General features: G+C 47.4%; 1 protein-coding gene across 1 annotated transcript in view; it reads left to right on the top strand.

Annotated features, from left to right (window-relative positions):
• RANBP10 (RAN binding protein 10) overlaps positions 1-17,028 on the top strand; it is a 66,435-nt gene that overhangs the window by 40,458 nt on the left and 8,949 nt on the right. Inside the window, exons 4-6 of the mRNA XM_039222666.1 lie at positions 5,460-5,627; positions 13,296-13,318; positions 15,292-15,476. Of these exons, the coding sequence (XP_039078597.1) occupies positions 5,460-5,627; positions 13,296-13,318; positions 15,292-15,476 (376 nt within the window). The remainder of the gene's footprint in view (positions 1-5,459; positions 5,628-13,295; positions 13,319-15,291; positions 15,477-17,028) is intronic.

Genomic DNA, 17,028 nt, shown 5'->3' with positions numbered 1-17,028 from the left:
ACTTTATTTAATTGTGTTTGGAAAAAAATATTGGTTATAAAATGATAGCTCCAATTGAAGATACATTATAGGCCTGTGATTTTTTTGAAAAGCTTTTAACTTCATGGCACTTTGAGGAGCAAGACACAAGGAGCTGAGGCATTGATTTCTTTTTTTTTAATGTTTTATTTATTTCTGAAAGAGAGAGAGAGACCGCATGAGCAGGGGATGGTCAGAGAAAGAGGGAGATACAGAATCTGAAACAGGCTCCAGGTTCTGAGCTAGCTGTCAGCACAGAGCCTGACATGGGGCTTGAACCCACGAACCGTGAGATCATGACCTGAGCCGAAGTTGGACACTTAACCAACTGAGCCACCCAGGCGCCCCAAGGCATTGATTTTTTACACTGATCATTCCAGATGCTCAGTAGGTTCTTCTATAGCTATAAGGACCATATTAGTTTCCTATTGGTGCTGTAATAATAGTAGTGACTTAAAGACTTAAAGATTGTTTTAGGAGCACCTGACTGGCTCAGACAGTAGAACATTGGCCTCTTGATGTTGCATTTGTGAGTTCAATCCCACGTTGGGTGTAGAGATTACTTAAAAACAAAATCTTTAAATAAATAAATGAAATAATCATTTTACAGTTCTAGAGGACAGAAGTCCTAAAATCAAGATATCAGCAGGGTGGCATTCTTTTAGAGACTTTGTAGGGAGAATCTGCTTCCTTGCGTTTTCTGGCTTTTAGTGTCCACCCGCATTTCTTAACTTGTGTTCCCATCTCTCCATCTTCAAAGCCAACAGTGTCGCATCTTCCAATCTCTCTGCTGTCACGTCACCTTTTCTCACTAGACCCTCTTGCCTCCCTCTTACAAGGTCCTTGCAATGGCATTGCTTCTCTGTCTAGATAATTCAGGACAATCCACTCCCGTTTCAAGAGCCTTAATCACTTCTGCAAAATCTTGTGTAACATTAAGATAGCATGTTCACAGGGTCTGGGATTAGGACATGGACATCTTTGGGAAGCCTTATTTAGTGTACTTAGGGATTATGCATTTTCTTCCTTTGGGTAAATCTATATAAATGGTGAATCATTTGGAAATTGAAAACAAAAACAGGGAAACTTAACCTATTTTCCAGACAAACCAAGGTGATGGCAAATCTTAAATCGATTCTAAGTAAATGCTTTGTTTTTTTTTATTGAGCTCTTCAGTTTTTTTTTTAAATTTAAAATCCATATTTTTATAGCTTTATGGTAGTTTTGTTAAAATAATTACATAGTTTATTTTTGAAGAAAAGTATTCAAAATATTTAAATTTTTGTATTAGGTCTTTGAAAATATAAGTGTCTGTTCTTGTGATAGTTATTGAGCTTTCATACATGCCAACAAAAATAGCTCCCAAATATCCTTGAGTTATTAACTTAAGTAGGAAATGGTTCTTTTGGGCAATTTCACTATTTTTGATGGATCAAATGGCTAAATTTTTTTAAGATTATTAGAGTAACTGCCGCTTCAATCTGAGAAAGCTAAAACAAGGAAAATCTTCCAGTTCTAGTATTCTGTCTTCTAGCCAGTAAAATCTGTATATAAAATCTGTCATGCAGGGTCATCCTTGCGTGAGAGACAGATGGGCTAGGACTGGTCACTGCACACAAACACACAGACGTGTGTATATGTTCGTGTACCACCTCTCAGACTCCTGACATGCTGGGCACTGGAGGAACTCGTGATGAGATTATGTAGACCCTGCCTCACAGAGCCCCTGTTTTGGCCAGGGAGGATAGACAGGGACAGTCCCAGGACAAGTGACTACTAGTGACTGGAAAGGTTCAGCAGGATATACACAATGTTATGGAAAACTTAAAGGAGCAAGTATTGGGGTTGGATCATGATGCACAAAGGGTGGACCCACTGGGCATGAGCAGCTGTGGGCATGGTTCTAAGAGGGCCCATAGGACACCAAGCAGCTCTCCCTAAAGATTCTTTGGGGAGGGCTAGAATGGGCAGTGGCCTTCCTGGCATTGTTCCCCCACAGCCACATGGCCTCAGGAGCTGATGAATGGTGGGCTTGTCTTTAGGGAAATCTTTTCTCCCCAGGCAGCATTGAGGAGAGCCACACCTCTGTCCCTGGCATCCCAGGCCCTTGGAGCAAATTTTGGGTCTCTAGTAGCTGTAGGGCCCTATTGCAGAGCAGCCCATCATGGGGGATTCCATGCTGAGAACTCAGGCTTGTGGCCTAAAGTCAAGTGCGCCTATCTTTGGCTGAATCATATGTATGTTCTTTATATGTGAGAAGTGGGGCTTCCTGCCTAAGAAGCCTTTTTTCATTGGGCACTGGGTGGTGGGTGGAAGTGTGTGTTCTGGTCAGCTGGCTGTGGCTGCCTGGTGAGGTGGGAAGGTGGGGGTGCCCTGGAGAGCAGAGACAGCCAGCTGTAGCCTTCAGACAGGAGGCACCAGTACCTGTGTCTTCTTTAGGGCTGCAGTCAGAGCCTTGCCCTTTTTCTGGCCTGAAGGCGCCCTGACTCACTGCAAGTCAGAAATCTCAGGTCTACAGCTCCCTAAAGCCAGTACATTTGACCACTCTCTTCTGGTGTTGGGGCAGGAGTTTAGGGACAGTTTTATTACTGCCTGAATGGTTACCACCCCATATGAGACAAGACGCATGACAGGAAAGATGTGGGTTTTGGAATCTGAAGATTTGTTCATATCCCATCTCAGCCATTTCTCAGCTTTGTGGGCTGATGAGCAAGGCCCGCAGTCTCTTGATGAGGTGGAAGTGGCAGTACCTGTTGTGCCAAACACGCAGGGTATTTGCTGTGCTACTCTCCTTATTTCTGAGAGAGAGAGAGAGAGAGACAGCATGAGCAGGGGAGGGTCAGAGAGAGAGGGAGACACAGAATCTGAAGCAGGCACCAAGCTCTGAGCTACTGTGCTACTCTCCTAACAGGTTGCTATGTTGTGGTCAGTTACTGTGTTGCATGTGGAAAGCCCCTGTGCTCCATCTGGAGGGTCCAGGAGGGAAGCCAGGGGAGGCCTACTGTAACTGGTATGGCATCTGGATGTGGATCCTGAAGCAGGGGAAGCTGGTGGGCATGCCCAGGGTCACTAAGTACAATCTGAGCCAGACCTAGAGGGATGATTGTCACTTTGGTCCTCACTGCTGTTCACCTGGCACCCCTTCATCTGTAGCCCAGAGGAGCGGCTGCTACTGCAGCTGTGGCTGCCAGGAGCAATAGAGCCTCCTGTGTTGAAGCCTGAGGAGAGGCATTGCCTATGGTAGCCTCATCATCCTACCTCTCAGGGCAGGAATGGGCATCACTGTGCCCCCAGAAGAGCCGCTTCCCTGAGGCCAAATGATCGGTGAACCCACCAGCAGTAGAAAGACCCCAACCACTCTTGGGCTTAAGGAGCTTAGAAGTTGGGTTGATGCCCGAGCAGCACCTTATCCCCTGAATCAGGCAGTCCCAGTGTCTCCGGAGAATGGGAAAGGTGAGAACAGAGCCTGGCTCCAGGCCTTGGGCCTTCTAAAGCTAGTTCTAGGCAATTCTCACGATAGTTTCCTTCTAATTGGTGGAAAGGTATTAGGAGAGTAGCAGGTCTCTAGGTCCTGTACCCAGTAGTGAGAGCCCTTCAGCTTTGGCCTGTTGCCCACTATGGGTTCTGGGGAAGCTTTGTTTAACCAGAGGGTTCCTGGCTGAAAAGACATGAAAGCTCAGGGTACACAAGGCTTGGGATGGATACTGTGATTATGAGGGGCAACTTGCCCTTGAGCTTACCAGTCCAAATGCAGGGCAGAGTTTGGGTTCCAGGGTCTGGTAAGTTCCACCTCTCTAGTCATGTCATGTCTCTCCCGTGCCAACCACTGGCCCTGTCATCCATCTGTTTTCACCCACATACCTTTGCTTACAGCCTGCCCATACCCCCACCCCCACCCATTGCCCTCTCCCTACCTCCCTTTCCGCACCTCACACATACTTACACACACTGAGAATGTTTGAACCCTGCCTTTCTTTGTGAGCTACTCAGATCCTCAAGCAGTCTGCCCCTCTGGAGAGAGCTGCCCTGTCTACGTCCACACCACCCTAAACGCACCCAATCTCTCCCAGGAGAGAACATCTACCCATGCCACTTGGTGGGGGCGGGGGGGGGGAAGGATGTGTTGAAGTATGGTCATATGGGCATGCTGCTCAGACCCCAAGGAGGCAGCAGAGGCTAGGAAAGCTATTTGGAGGAGCTACTTTGGGGAGTACACCTGCTTGCCAGCCAGTCAGGCTTACCTACCCTGCGAACTCTACTCCTGTTCCTTAGCCAAGCAGCAGGCAGGCCCCTCTGCAACTCACACCCTCTGGTCCCACATGTACTCATGACTTTACTGTACTTCTCCTTCCCAGAATGGCCTTTTTCATTCTTTTCCCTGTACAAAAGTGTGGTGCACTTCAGAGGTGTCACTTTTGTTCTATTTCTACTCATCATTGTATAGGAGACCCTAGTCTGTGCAGTAAGGCAGAAAAACGAAATAAAAGGCATGCAGAGTAGAAAGAAAGAATACAACTGCCTTTATTCTCAGACAGTTTATTTAGAAATCCCAAAGAATCTTCATAAAAGCTACCAGGACTAATTGGTGAGTTTAACAAGGTTTCAGGACACCAGGTGAATATATAAAAAGTCAAATACATATATGTGTGTGTGCTTAATAGTTTTATTGAGATAAGATTCATATGCCATAAAAACCACGCATCTAAAGCATATACATCATGGGTGCCTGGGTGGCTCAGTTGGTTAAGTGTCTGACTCCTGATCTCAGCTCAGATCTTTTTTTCTTTTAATTTTTAAAAAATGTTTATTTACTTATATTTGAGAGAGAGATAGAGGGCAAGTGGGGGAGTGGCAGAGAGAGAGGGGGAGACAGAATCCCAAGCAGGCTCTGCTCTGTCAGCCCAGAGCCTGATGTGGGACTCAAACTCACGAACCATGAGATCACGACCTCAGCTGAAGTCAGGAGTTGGACACTTAACTGACTGAGCCACCCAGGCACCCAATCTCAGCTCAGATCTTGATATCAGGGTTGTGAGTTCAAGCCCTATGTTGGGGTCTGAACATTGCACTGGGTATGAACATTAAAAAAAAAAAAAACTCTCAAAGGTCAGTTGAAGCCCCCTCTCCATCATGAGGCTTTCTCTGACTGCTTCCTTGTCTCATGCATGGCCTTCTGGTAAGGCCTTTGCAGGTCAGTCATGGTTTTCATTTCTTGTTAACCACAGCTTTGGCCCCATGACTGCTTCAGCAACTCAGGTGTGGTGACCTGCTGGAGTCACTGCTCCTTTGGCATACCCAGACCCTGTCCACAGCCAGCCCTGAGAGGCCCAGAGTACTTATTGAGGTGGTGGCAGGATGGGGAGAGGGACTCAGACCCAGGCAGGCATCTGTGGCTGTCTCAGGTACCTCCACTCAGCTGTTGCTATTCTCTTCCCCAACAGGTTGGGATAAACATTCCTATGGTTACCACGGCGATGATGGGCATTCGTTCTGCTCTTCTGGGACTGGCCAGCCCTACGGTCCCACATTCACCACAGGAGACGTGATTGGCTGCTGTGTCAACCTGATCAACAGCACCTGCTTCTACACCAAGAATGGCCACAGTCTTGGTGGGTGCCTAGGAGACCTTAGAGCATCTGCCCTGTAGAGCCACTTTTGTTGGTGAGAGGCCCAAGGGGAGGCTTTAAAGGCAAAGCAATGTCACTGATCCTCTGCTGAGCTCTGGGGAACTGCAGCCATTTCCAGGCACTGGAGCCCTGGGAAGGTAGCAGTGGTGCTTCCTTGGTTAATCCACCTATTTAGCAGCATTTATCAAGCCCAAGGTTAGTGCTGAGAAAGCAGCAATGTCATGGTCATGCTTTTGGCCTATGTGACACTTATTGGAGCAGGGTCTGACATTCGTAAGAAGTTTGAGGGGCCCGAGGACATACCTGACAGTGGTCGTGGTTTGCCTATGTGTGGCCTGGGCTCTGACTTTGCATAGCCCTTTCGACATGCAAGATGCTGGTTGCTATGGAGCAATAAGAGGTCTGCTCCAGTACAGGAGGTAAACAGACAGGCTGGAGTCAGGTGGAGCAGGGTCTCTTCTGGCCTTTTCACTGGTTAACAGATAGCAGCCTGCACAGAGTTATATTTAAAAAGATCCTTTGGTATAACTGCAGAAGATGGACTGACAGGAGTGAGGGCCTAGGGAAGAGGCAGGTAGCCTGAAGCAAGGCAGTGGTGATGAGTGCAGGGCATGGGGAGCGAACCTCATGAAGGCCAGGGTGACCCAGCGGGGTTTAGGGATAAATGGGTGCACTAGTGAGAAAGGAGGATGGGAAAGTGGCTGGATGGTGATGCTTTCGAACAGGATCAGGACCCAGGAGGAGCAGCAGCCAGCCTCCAGGGGGGCCCTGGAAGATCTCTTGGAAGAGCAAGCCTGTACATGTTAAGAGATTTAGAATAGAAGTCTATTAGATATAGAAGGATATAGAAGTCTAATAGATAGAGGGACATTGGCTACTGTGATGCCTTGCCCTACTGAGGCTGACTGGTATTTGATCCTTGAGTAAGAGGAGCCACAGTGGCCCTGAAGTAGTGCCCAACTGCTGGGCCTGCTTGGAGTTTGCAGAGGTCTGATCTGGCAGAATCATACCAGCCACACTGGCCACAAGCCTTGTCTAAAAAGAGAATTTGACATTTTACTTGGAAGCCTAACTTCTAGGAGACCTGCACCCCCAGGCCTGAAGGGCAGTAAAAAGATGGCTGTCAGTCCCCACAGAGATGACTTCTGTGTGGGTTCCCCATGAGATGAGCCTTGGCTGAATTAGGGAACCTGAATGGGAATCAGGTTTTCTGGAAGCTGGGGCTGAGTGTCCAGGAGTCAGCATTCCTCAACAAGACAGTCAGATGCCAAATGGGCAGCCATGAGTATAGCACAGACACTGTAGAGGTGACCCAGGTGCATTTCCAGAGAAACCGTCCTCTGAAATCCATAGCCACCTAGCTGTAATTGCTGGCATCCAGCTGGTGAGGTAGTATTTCAGGGCAAGGTCTCAGATGTCTCCTTGCTCCCTACTCTGCTCTCTGACTACAGCTATTTCCTGGCTGTCTTTCTGCTGTCTGAGTCCTGGGGGCCTCTGTTGTGGGTTCTCCCTCTTTACTCAGACCCCCCTGCACCTGTCCCGATCTCAGTTCTTCCTCTCTGCTCTGGATCCCTGCCCTCATCACATTCCTCCAGGTTGTCCACACTGCTTGGAGCATGGCACCTGCCACGGATACAAAGTTTGGGACATACCCTGCTGTCCTCTCTGCACCTTCAGCTCCCTTCTCAGGAGTCAAGCCCCTGAGCTCTTTGTCAGTCAGGTCCCTAGTTCCATGAGGAGCTCTCAGCCACCTTAATGTCAGCACAAACCCTCTCTCAGTCTTTTTAAACTCTTATTTCCCTATTTCAGGTTTTTTATAGACCTCCTGCAAGACCTCACTTTCCTCATATTTAAACTTCATTTAGGAGTATATCACCTATTTTTCCATCCTGTTAAGATCATCTGTGATCTTTGTTTTCTTTCTCAAATATCTGATAGCCTTGTCAGCATTGTATTAACCTAAAATTTGATAAACATGTTTATGTATGTTTTCATTAAGGCCTTGATAAAAAAAATATTGGAAGAGGACAGGCTGAGATTTGAACCCTTCAGGGTATATTAAGAACCACTTCACTATGTTAGTTTGAAACTTGTGTTTTCTGTCTTGTTCACGAAGATATTAGAGACTTTATTTAAAAATGTATATGGCCTCGATGGAATACTGCATGGCCATGAGAAAGAATGAAATCTGGCCGTGTGTAGCAACATGGATGGACCTTGAGGGTGTTATGCTGAGCAAAATAAGTCAGGCAGAGAAGGACAAATACCATATGTTTGCACGTATAGGAGGATTAGGAGGAACTTAACGGAGGACCGTGGGGGAGAAGAAGGGGGTAAATAGTGGGGGAAGGGAGGGAGGCAAACCATGAGAGACTCTTGAATGCTGAGAACAAACTGAGGACTGATGGGTGTGGGGGGGGAGGGGGGAGATGGGCATGGAGGAGGGCACTTGTGGGGATGAGCACTGGGTGTTATATGGAAACTAACTTGACAATAAACTATTAAAAAAATAAAAATAAAAAATAAAAAATGTATATGGCCTGTCCCCTGCATTTTCTAGATCACAAAATATAATAGAAAGGCAGTAAACTTGGAGTAATAGACTACTTGGTGAATTTTTTTTTTTTTTTTAATTTTAGTTAATGTACAGTGCAATATTGGTTTCAGGAATAAAACTCAGTGTGATTCATTACTCACATATAACACCCAGTGGTCATCACAACAAGTACCCTCCTAATACCTATCACCCATCTAGCCCATCCCCCACCCACCTCCCTCCATCAACCATCAGTTTGTTCTCTATTGTTAAGAGTCTCTTTTGGTTTGTTTCCCTCTCTCTTCTTCTCCCCACTTCCCATGTGTTCATCTGTTTTGTTTCTTTCTTTCTTTCTTTTTCTTTCTTTTTCCATGCTCTATCTATCTTTGAGAGAGAGAGAGAGAGAGACAGCATGAGCACGGGAGGGTCAGAGAGAGAGGGAGACACAGACTCCGAAGCAGGCTCCAGGCTCTGAGCCAGCTGCCAGCACAGAGCCAGACAAGGGGCTCAAACCCACAAACTGCGAGATCATGACCTGAGCCGAAGCCGGCCGCTCAACTGACTGAGCCACCCAGGCGCCCCTCATCTGTTTTGTTTCTTAAATTCCATATATGAGTGAAATCCTACGGTATTTGTCTTTCTCTGACTTATTTCTTTTTTTAATTTATTTTTAATTTATTTTTTTCTGACTTATTTATTTTACTTAGCATAGTACATTCTAGCTCCATCCATGTTGTTGCAAATGATAAGATTTCTTTCTTTTTTTGATGGTTGAGTAATAGTCCATTATATATATACACCACATCTTTTTTTTTTTTTTTTTAATGTTTTAGTTATTTCTGAAAGAGATAGAGGGGCAGCATGAGCAGGGGAGGGTCAGAGAGAGAGGGAGACACAGAAACCGAAGTAGGCTCCAGGCTCTGAGCTGTCAGCGCAAAGCCAGACGCGGGGCTCGAACCCACGAACTGTGAGATCATGACCTGAGCTGAAGTCGGATGCTTAACAGACTGAGCCACCCAGGTGCCCCTATACCACAATTTCTTTATCCAATCAGTCAGTGGATATTTGGGCTTTCTCCATAGTTTGGCTATTGTTGATACTGCTGCTGTAAACATAGGGATGCATGTACCCCTTTGACTATATTTTTGTATCATTTGGGTAAATACTTAATAGTACAATTGGTAGCTTGTAGGATAGTTCTATATTTAGTTTTCTAAGGAACTTCCATACTGTTCTCCAGAGCAGCTGCACCAGTTTGCGTTCCCACCAGCAGTGCAAAAGGGTTCTTTCTCTACATCCTTGGCAACACTTATTGTTTCTTGTATTGTAGGATGCCTGAGTCTCAGTTGGTTGAGTGTCCAGCTTTGGCTCAGGTCATGAACTCGTGGTTCGTGGGTTCGAGCCCTGCATCGGGCTCCGTACTAACAGTGCAGAGCCTGCTTGGAATTCTCTCTCCCTCTCCTCTCCCCTCTCTCTCTCTCTCCCCCTCCCTCCTGCTCTCTTGCACTCACTCTCTTTCTCTGTCTCTCTCTAAGATCATAATAAGAAAAAAAGGGGCGCCTGGGTGGCTCAGTCAGGTAAGTGCCCCAACTTCAACTCAGGTAATGATCTCACAGCTTGTGAATTCTAGCCCCGCATTGGGATCTGTGCTGACAGCTCAGAACTTGGAGTCTGTTTTGGATTCTTTGTCTCCCTTTCCTTCTGCCCCTTCTCTGCTCTCTCTCTTAAAAATAAATAAACATTTTAAAAAGTAATAAAAAAGAGGGTCCCCCTTTCTCCACATCTTCACCAATACCTGTTGGTTCTTGTGTTGTTAATTTTAGCTGTTCTGACAGGTGTGAGGTCTCATCATGGTTTGATTTGTATTTCCCTGATGATAAGTGATGTTGAGCATCTTTTCATGTGTCTGTTAGCCATGTCTTCTGCCCACTTCTTAACTGAGTTAATTTTTTTTAATGTTTATTTATTTTTGAGAGAGAGTGAGAGAGGCAGAGAGAGAGGGAGACAGAGGATCCAAAGCCTGCTGTGCCTGTCAGCACAGAGTCTGACGCAAGGCTCAAACTCACGAACCATGAGACCAAGCTGAAGTCAGATGCTTAACTCACTGAGCCACCCATTTACCCGTGGGTTGTGTTTTGGGTTTTCAGTTTGATAAGTTCTTTATAGATTTTGGCTACTAAACCTTTATTGAATATGTTGTCTGCAGATATCTTCTCCCATTTTGTAGGCTGCCTTTTAGTTTTGTGGACTGTTTCCTTTGCTGTGCAGAAGCTTTTTATTTTATTTTTTAGAGAGAAAGTGTGTGCACACATGTGTGAACAAGGAGGGGCAGAGGGAGAGGGAAGAGAGAGGGGAGTGCGGAATCTTAATCAGGCTCCCCACTATGTGGGGCTCAGTCCCATGACCTCGGGATCAGGACCTGAGCTGAAATCAATTGTAGTACGCTCAACCAGCTGAGCCACTCGGATGCCCCAGAAGCTTTTTATCTTGATTAAGCTCCAGTAGTCCATCTTTGCTTTTGTTTCCCTTGCCTTAGGTGACATGTCTAAAAAGAAGTTGCCCAGACCGAGGTCAAAAAGGTTTCTGCGTTTTCCTCTAGGATTTTAATGATTTCCTGTCTCACATTTAGGTCTTTCATCCATTTTGAATTTATTTTTGTCTGTGATATAAGAGAGTGGTCCAGGTTCATTCTTCTGTGTGTTGCCATCCAGTTTTCCCAACTTGGTGAATTTTCTAAGGACCTTAGAAGGACCTTGTTTCCTTTCCATGAGCCAGTTTATCAATATTGTGCTTCAGAATCTTACCTGGAGTCACTCACTGCTCTCTAACCTCAGAACCTTAACCCTTTCCCCTTTAGAGAAGCAGAATTATGTTTCCTGCCTCTGGCCTCCCCTCTCCTTTGCTTTGCTCCATCGTTCCTCTGTCATAGCACTTGCCCTTTGTGTCAATGGTCAGTTGGCTGTGTAATTATTAGTTGCGTGGAGCCAGTAGCACTTGGAAGGCCTGACTCCTGGAAGGTCTCAGCAAATTCTTCATGGAAGGATGAATGAGCAAATGAATGGAGACGGGAAACTGATGTCTCACCTACAAGTGGTCCATGCACTATGGAATTATTTTTATACAGCTCTGTGTGCTTATAGGCTTTATACCCTCAGCCCCATTGACCCCTGACCTATGTCTCTTTGGCTCAGAACACTTCTTTATCAGCAAGTTTGAATGTTCTGTTTGCATCCTGGATCTTTGCCTGACCTTTTTCCCACTTCTTGCCACCACATTGGCCTTGCAGAGGCTCCCAGAGACCTGCAGGGCTGGGGGAGCAGGGTTGCCCTTGTCCAGTGCAATAGGGGGTGGAGTGGCCTCTTTCCTCATACTCCTGGAAGCACCTCAAGGCCTTGTCCTTCCTGAGTAGATCTGGGCAGGCCAGGGTTGGTCATCCCCTGCCTATAAGTGTGGCAATTACCTTACCCTGTGGCACAACTGCAGCCAGCTTGTACCATGACCTCATAGTTTTTGAAGCAGCTTTCACGAAGTATCTCAGTTTCTCCTTTCTTTCTTGAAGTGTCAGGATTAGTGTTCCCTCCTTTTTTCAGGTGGGCTCAGAAAGATCGGGTAAATGGTCAGGGCCACACTGCAGATAACTGATGGAGCCTGGACCTCCTTCTTCCCGAGTCTGTGGGCCTTCTCCATGAACTGAGCATGCAGTTCATAGCAGCAGCAGCAGCCTGGCCACACTGAGATCCACAAAGGCAGCTCCTGTGCAGACCTGGAGAGTGGACATGAGGTCTTCTCATGGGTGCAGGGGGCTTACAGATTTCATTCTGCCAGCTGTGACTGCCACTCTGCATGTGGGCCTGAGAAGTGGCCTCAGGCAGGTGGATAATGGGGTTTATGAGCTTCCCTCGGTAAGTAGAATAATAACCTGGCAAAGAATGTACACAGTTTCTCTGCATCTTGGTTTTTTAGTCTCTAAACTAGTGTTAGAGATGGTATACACCTTCCAAGGTTGTTCTGAGGATTAAATGGTTCCTTGTGGGACACTGAGCCCAGGGCCCAGCACAGAGGAAGCGCATGGTATACGCTGGTTGGCTGTCAGGATTCTGGCCCCAAGTTTACTAGGAGACTTACTGTCATACCCTCACCTGTTCTTCTGTCTTGTTGGGTTTCAGTTTCTCTTATGGGTAGGAGTTAGGGGGGCAGACTGGGACCTCTAAGGAGTGGTTTGGAAACTTCTCAGTCCAAACTTCTTCAGGAGCTTCTAGAAGACATGAGAAATTTTCTAAAAATGGGAAGGCTGTGAGTCCTTGGAAGAATCTCCTTTGGCCATGAGTCATTTCTGATTCTAAAGAACATGAGTGGTAGATATTCTGAAGTGCCTGTCCTGCTCGTTTATTTGGGATCCCACTTTCCTCTATTCTCACTTCCAACTCAAGGCTGAGGTACCTGGAAACAGCCCTGTCTCTTTGCAGAAGGGTTTAGAGGGTACACAGGTCATTTGTCAACTTGAAACCTCTGGAGACTCTGGCTGGGTGTGGGCTGGAGAGAAGTAGCTGTCATCGTCCTTGTCTTCACTCAGAGCCATCTCTGTCAGCTTCGAGAGGGTGTTAGAGCATTAAACCAGGAATGAGTCCAGGCCCAGCACTTCAGCTAGTTTTATGACTGTTGGGAAATCTTTTAACCTCTGAGGCTTACTTTCCTCATTTGTAAAATGGGGATAAGAAAGCCTGCTCCCCAGAGGTAGTATGCAGATTAGATGAGGTGGTAGATGGAAAAGGGCTTGGCATATACAGTCTCCATAAATACATGTTGGATCAAAAGAAGGATCAGACCTGAAGAGGCCGCAGGGTAGATCATTTGAGTTTAGTCCTTCCTAGTAGGCTTTCCCTGAGAGGGTGGAAGAACTATGTATGAATATTCAAGTATTTGACTTTACTCCCAGCCAGGCCCAGCAAATGGAAAGCCAAGGTCTAAACCTGCCAGGCTTTAGCACATGCTTGGCCTCCCACATAGGTAGATGTGGTGACCAGCCCCTCTCCAGCCATTATGAATGGACCCTCTGTGGTCCCACAGAGTGGTAGGAGACCAAGCAGCCTGATTTCTGTTCTTTCCCTTCACAGGTATAGCCTTCACAGACCTCCCGGTAAGTACTATTATTGAGTCTTCTCCCTCTGGGCTCTTGGGGGCTGACTGGGATGGTGTACGGTGGAGCCTGCAGGTGCAGGGTGTGGAGTCTGCGCCTTCCCAAACAGGGATGTATGCTGTGCTGTCAGCTTGAGAGTACCAGTAGGGATACCTCTTGGCTTTTCTCTCTCTCCAGCAACAAGGCCTAGTCTTCCTCCATGACTTATAGCAGGTGACAGTGATGTGTGGCATTTCCAAAGGCAGCTGGGGGGATGGCATGGGTGGAGATGAGGATAGCTCCATGGTTTAGCTAGTCTGGGCCAGTTCTGTATGGCTTACAGCCTGTGAACTGGGGTATATAGAGAATTGTTCCTGAACTGTTATGGAGCCCAGACCCAATGCCTACTCATCAGAGATCCCTGAGGAAGGCCACTATCCTAGGGACTAGGCCTGTTATTGCACAGGGTTTGCCCAAGCCAGAGAGTAAGCTTTGTTGGATTTTCTCTTCTTAGAAAAGGGTGAGGTTTCTTGTTGGCTGAGTTCAGGGCTCATCCTCATCTCTTGCACCCTAGTCCTTCATTATTATGAGTCATCACCCGCCTTGTCACATGAAAGGCCTCCACCCAGACTGCTGGGAGCCTGGACTGGCTCTGTGTACCCTGGCTGGGTTCTGGAAAGAGGAAAGGTTTGCTGACTCCAGTGGTGGCCTTGGGATCCTGAGCACCCCTGGGATGTCCTAGGAATGCCCTTGTGATCTGAGAGGCCTTCTGAAGCCCAGAGCAGCTCCCAAGATCCTGTTAGAAACTCTTATCTATAGATCAGAATCCTTCTCTCCTTACCTGGAAGCCCCAGAGAGGGGCTGTGGTCTTAGGCAAAGTGAACAGACTGGAGAATTCTGACCCTGGCTAGGGAGTGGTCTAGCTGTAGAGACATGACATGAAAGTAGCAGATATGAATGTGGGCAGTCATCAGGTGCTAAAAGTATATGGCTGCTTCAAGGTGGGGCATGTCCCTGAGGGCATTGATGGTCAGGGAATACTTGCTGAAGAGGGTGGGCTTTGCTTGTGGCATAGGGGTTGGGAGGGGAGAGGAAGGAAGCTAGAGATCTTAGGATTCAGAGCTTGTGCCAGGCTGAACCCAGTGTTCAGTTAAGACATGTGATCCTCAGGAATGACAGACACATGGCCTGAAGATGGAGGGTGGGAAAGAGGACTGGGGCCCAGTAACAATGCGGAGGAGGCTGGCAGACACTGTTGACTAGCAATGGGGAGCCACAGGAAGCATAGAGTGAGGGAGTGATCTGGCAAAAGCTGGCCATGGCAGGGTATACATGAAAAACAGGGAGCCCCATGCCCACAGAAGGACATGCCCAAACCTCAGTGGCCAGAAGATCCTCCTCTTAGTGTGCCTTTGACAGGAAAGGCAGTGGCCTCTCTTTACCCTTTGCCAACATCTGGGGTCCAAACTACCTACCCCCTTTTTGCCATGCTCTCCTCCTCCCCGTCTTCCTTTCCTGTCTCCCCCATCCCTTCCTGCCCTGTCATATACCCCCTTTTTTTTTTGTGGCAAAGGGATCTTTGGTCCTAGATCATTCTGAAAAGAGTGATTATCTACCCATGTAGCAGGTCTTCGTGGGTACACCTTCAGGGTCATGGAGCCTGGCCTACCTCCATGTGTCCTGGCTGAGCCCCAAAGGGGGACTTTAGGCTTTGGGGACACCACAACCTCTGATGCAGGGCAGGAGAGTCTACTTTGAGCCTGGCTTGCTTTTCTTTTGCTTTGTCTCTTGAAGCTTTGGGGAATAGTGTCTCTGGTAGGGAGGTGGGCAGAATGTGGCTTAGCCCTGCCTCCTCCAGACTTACTGCAGTTCTCTCAAAGCTGGAGTAGCGGCCTGCAGGAACCAGCGCCTTCCCTCTCTGCACCAGAGGTAAGGCGAGGCCCTGCTGCCCCATTGCCGTCAGGGCCCAACTGACATTTCATTCTCCTCCTCAGGCCAACCTCTACCCCACCGTAGGCCTGCAGACACCTGGGGAGATTGTGGACGCCAACTTTGGGCAGCAGCCCTTCCTGTTTGACATTGAGGACTACATGCGGGAGTGGCGTGCCAAGGTCCAAGGCACTGTCCATTGCTTCCCCATCAGTGCCCGGCTTGGAGAGTGGCAGGCGGTGCTGCAGAAGTGAGTGCCCCACTCCTGCCCTTACCCAGCTCTGGCCCATCCCAGGGGCCTCACTCTCCTCCTATAGGCCCCTGTACAGCTTCAAACTACCCCTATGAACTCTAGTGGGTAGCTGTTCCTTCTGGAAAGCACTCCCAGGGTGACTCTGCCTGCTGCTCTCCTGCTTCCCTCCTAGTGAATGGACAGCTTCTACTCACTTCTCCAGATCTGTTCCTCATTAAACTTTTGCTCCCTCAACTGGATTGGAAGGCTCTGCCATATAATATCACCAGCAGAGCTGTTTTCCTTCCCCAGGTCATTTTGCAGAGGATGTACTAGGATGCCCTGTGGTCTCTTCATTTGTGGACTTTTTTTCCACCATAGGGAGTATCCATCATGCTGTGACTCTGGCCTGAGATCACCTCTCAGGGTCATCATCTAGCTAAGTTCCATGCATTCCTGGCAGTGGTAGCCGGAAGAGAATCCTCCTGAGGCCAGCCTGTCTGGCTCTTGGATGATTAATTCCTAAACTGTCCTGGAAGCCAGTCTTGCTGAACCCCAAGGGAGGCGAGGTTTGGGGTCTCTCTTCTACTTGCCAGCTGCAGGCCTGAGTGGGGCAGTAGCCAGTATCTGCTCTGCCAGGAGGTGGGTTAGCTTATTAGCTTGGCTCCCAAGGATGGGCAGAGAAGGGCTCGGCTTCACTAGCCCTGGTTATTGTCCCACAGAGGCACCCAGGTAGCAGAGTCCCTCAGGTGGGGCTGGGTTGCACACTGGGCTCTTTGTGCAGTCTTCTTTTCTTAATGGATTAATATTGAGGCAGGCCATAGGGGAGAGCTAAGACAGGGGCTGTGTGGCCAGACCCTTCTCAGGAAGAGCAGCACTGTCTTGTTTTCAGCCCTCAGAACTATTGAGAAGCCTTTCCTTGGAGGACTAGCCAGTATGTGCCAGTCCCTGATGCAGGCTTGCTGGGACAGGCAAGGGGAGAGGTGGAGCTGCTCCAGCTGTTTGGGTGAGGGAATGATAGTCTCAGCTTACAGTGTGTTTGTTTATATGTGTGTATCTGTGTGCCAGTGTGTGTTCACATGGAGCGTTTGCCAAGACCTACATATAAGTTGTATCCTGTGATTTCATACAACTTCATTTTATGAACATTGTTAATGGCTATATTAGCTTGGAAACAGATTTACCACAGGCTCCTTAGTGAGCTTGGTGAGCTCCTTGGTGGTTCAGGTTATTTTCTTCTTTTGCTTGTATAGGTAACCTTTTTGTAGGTAAAGAGTTTTTCACATTTAAGATTATTTTCTTGGTGTCCTTTCAAGAAGAGGAATATTGAGTCACTGGACTGTACATATGTTAGTGGCATCTGATGTGCATGTGGACCACTCATCTGAACCATGTTTTGTCAAACATAGATGTTTGCCCTTGTGTTTATTATAATAATGATAATAATATAGTTATTATAATTATTATTTAGACTATAATACTATGGATACATAATTTCACAATAGGAGGTTTATTTCATTGACTTCTTTGTGCTGGGCACTTTGTATGTATCATCTCATTTACTCCTTAA

This window comes from Hyaena hyaena, unplaced genomic scaffold, assembly GCF_003009895.1.
Source record: "Hyaena hyaena isolate Hyena2069 unplaced genomic scaffold, ASM300989v1 scaffold_18, whole genome shotgun sequence".
NCBI lineage: Eukaryota > Metazoa > Chordata > Mammalia > Carnivora > Hyaenidae > Hyaena > Hyaena hyaena.
The sequence above is the reverse complement of the archived record's forward strand: the minus strand, read 5'-3'. Positions and strand labels throughout refer to the sequence as shown.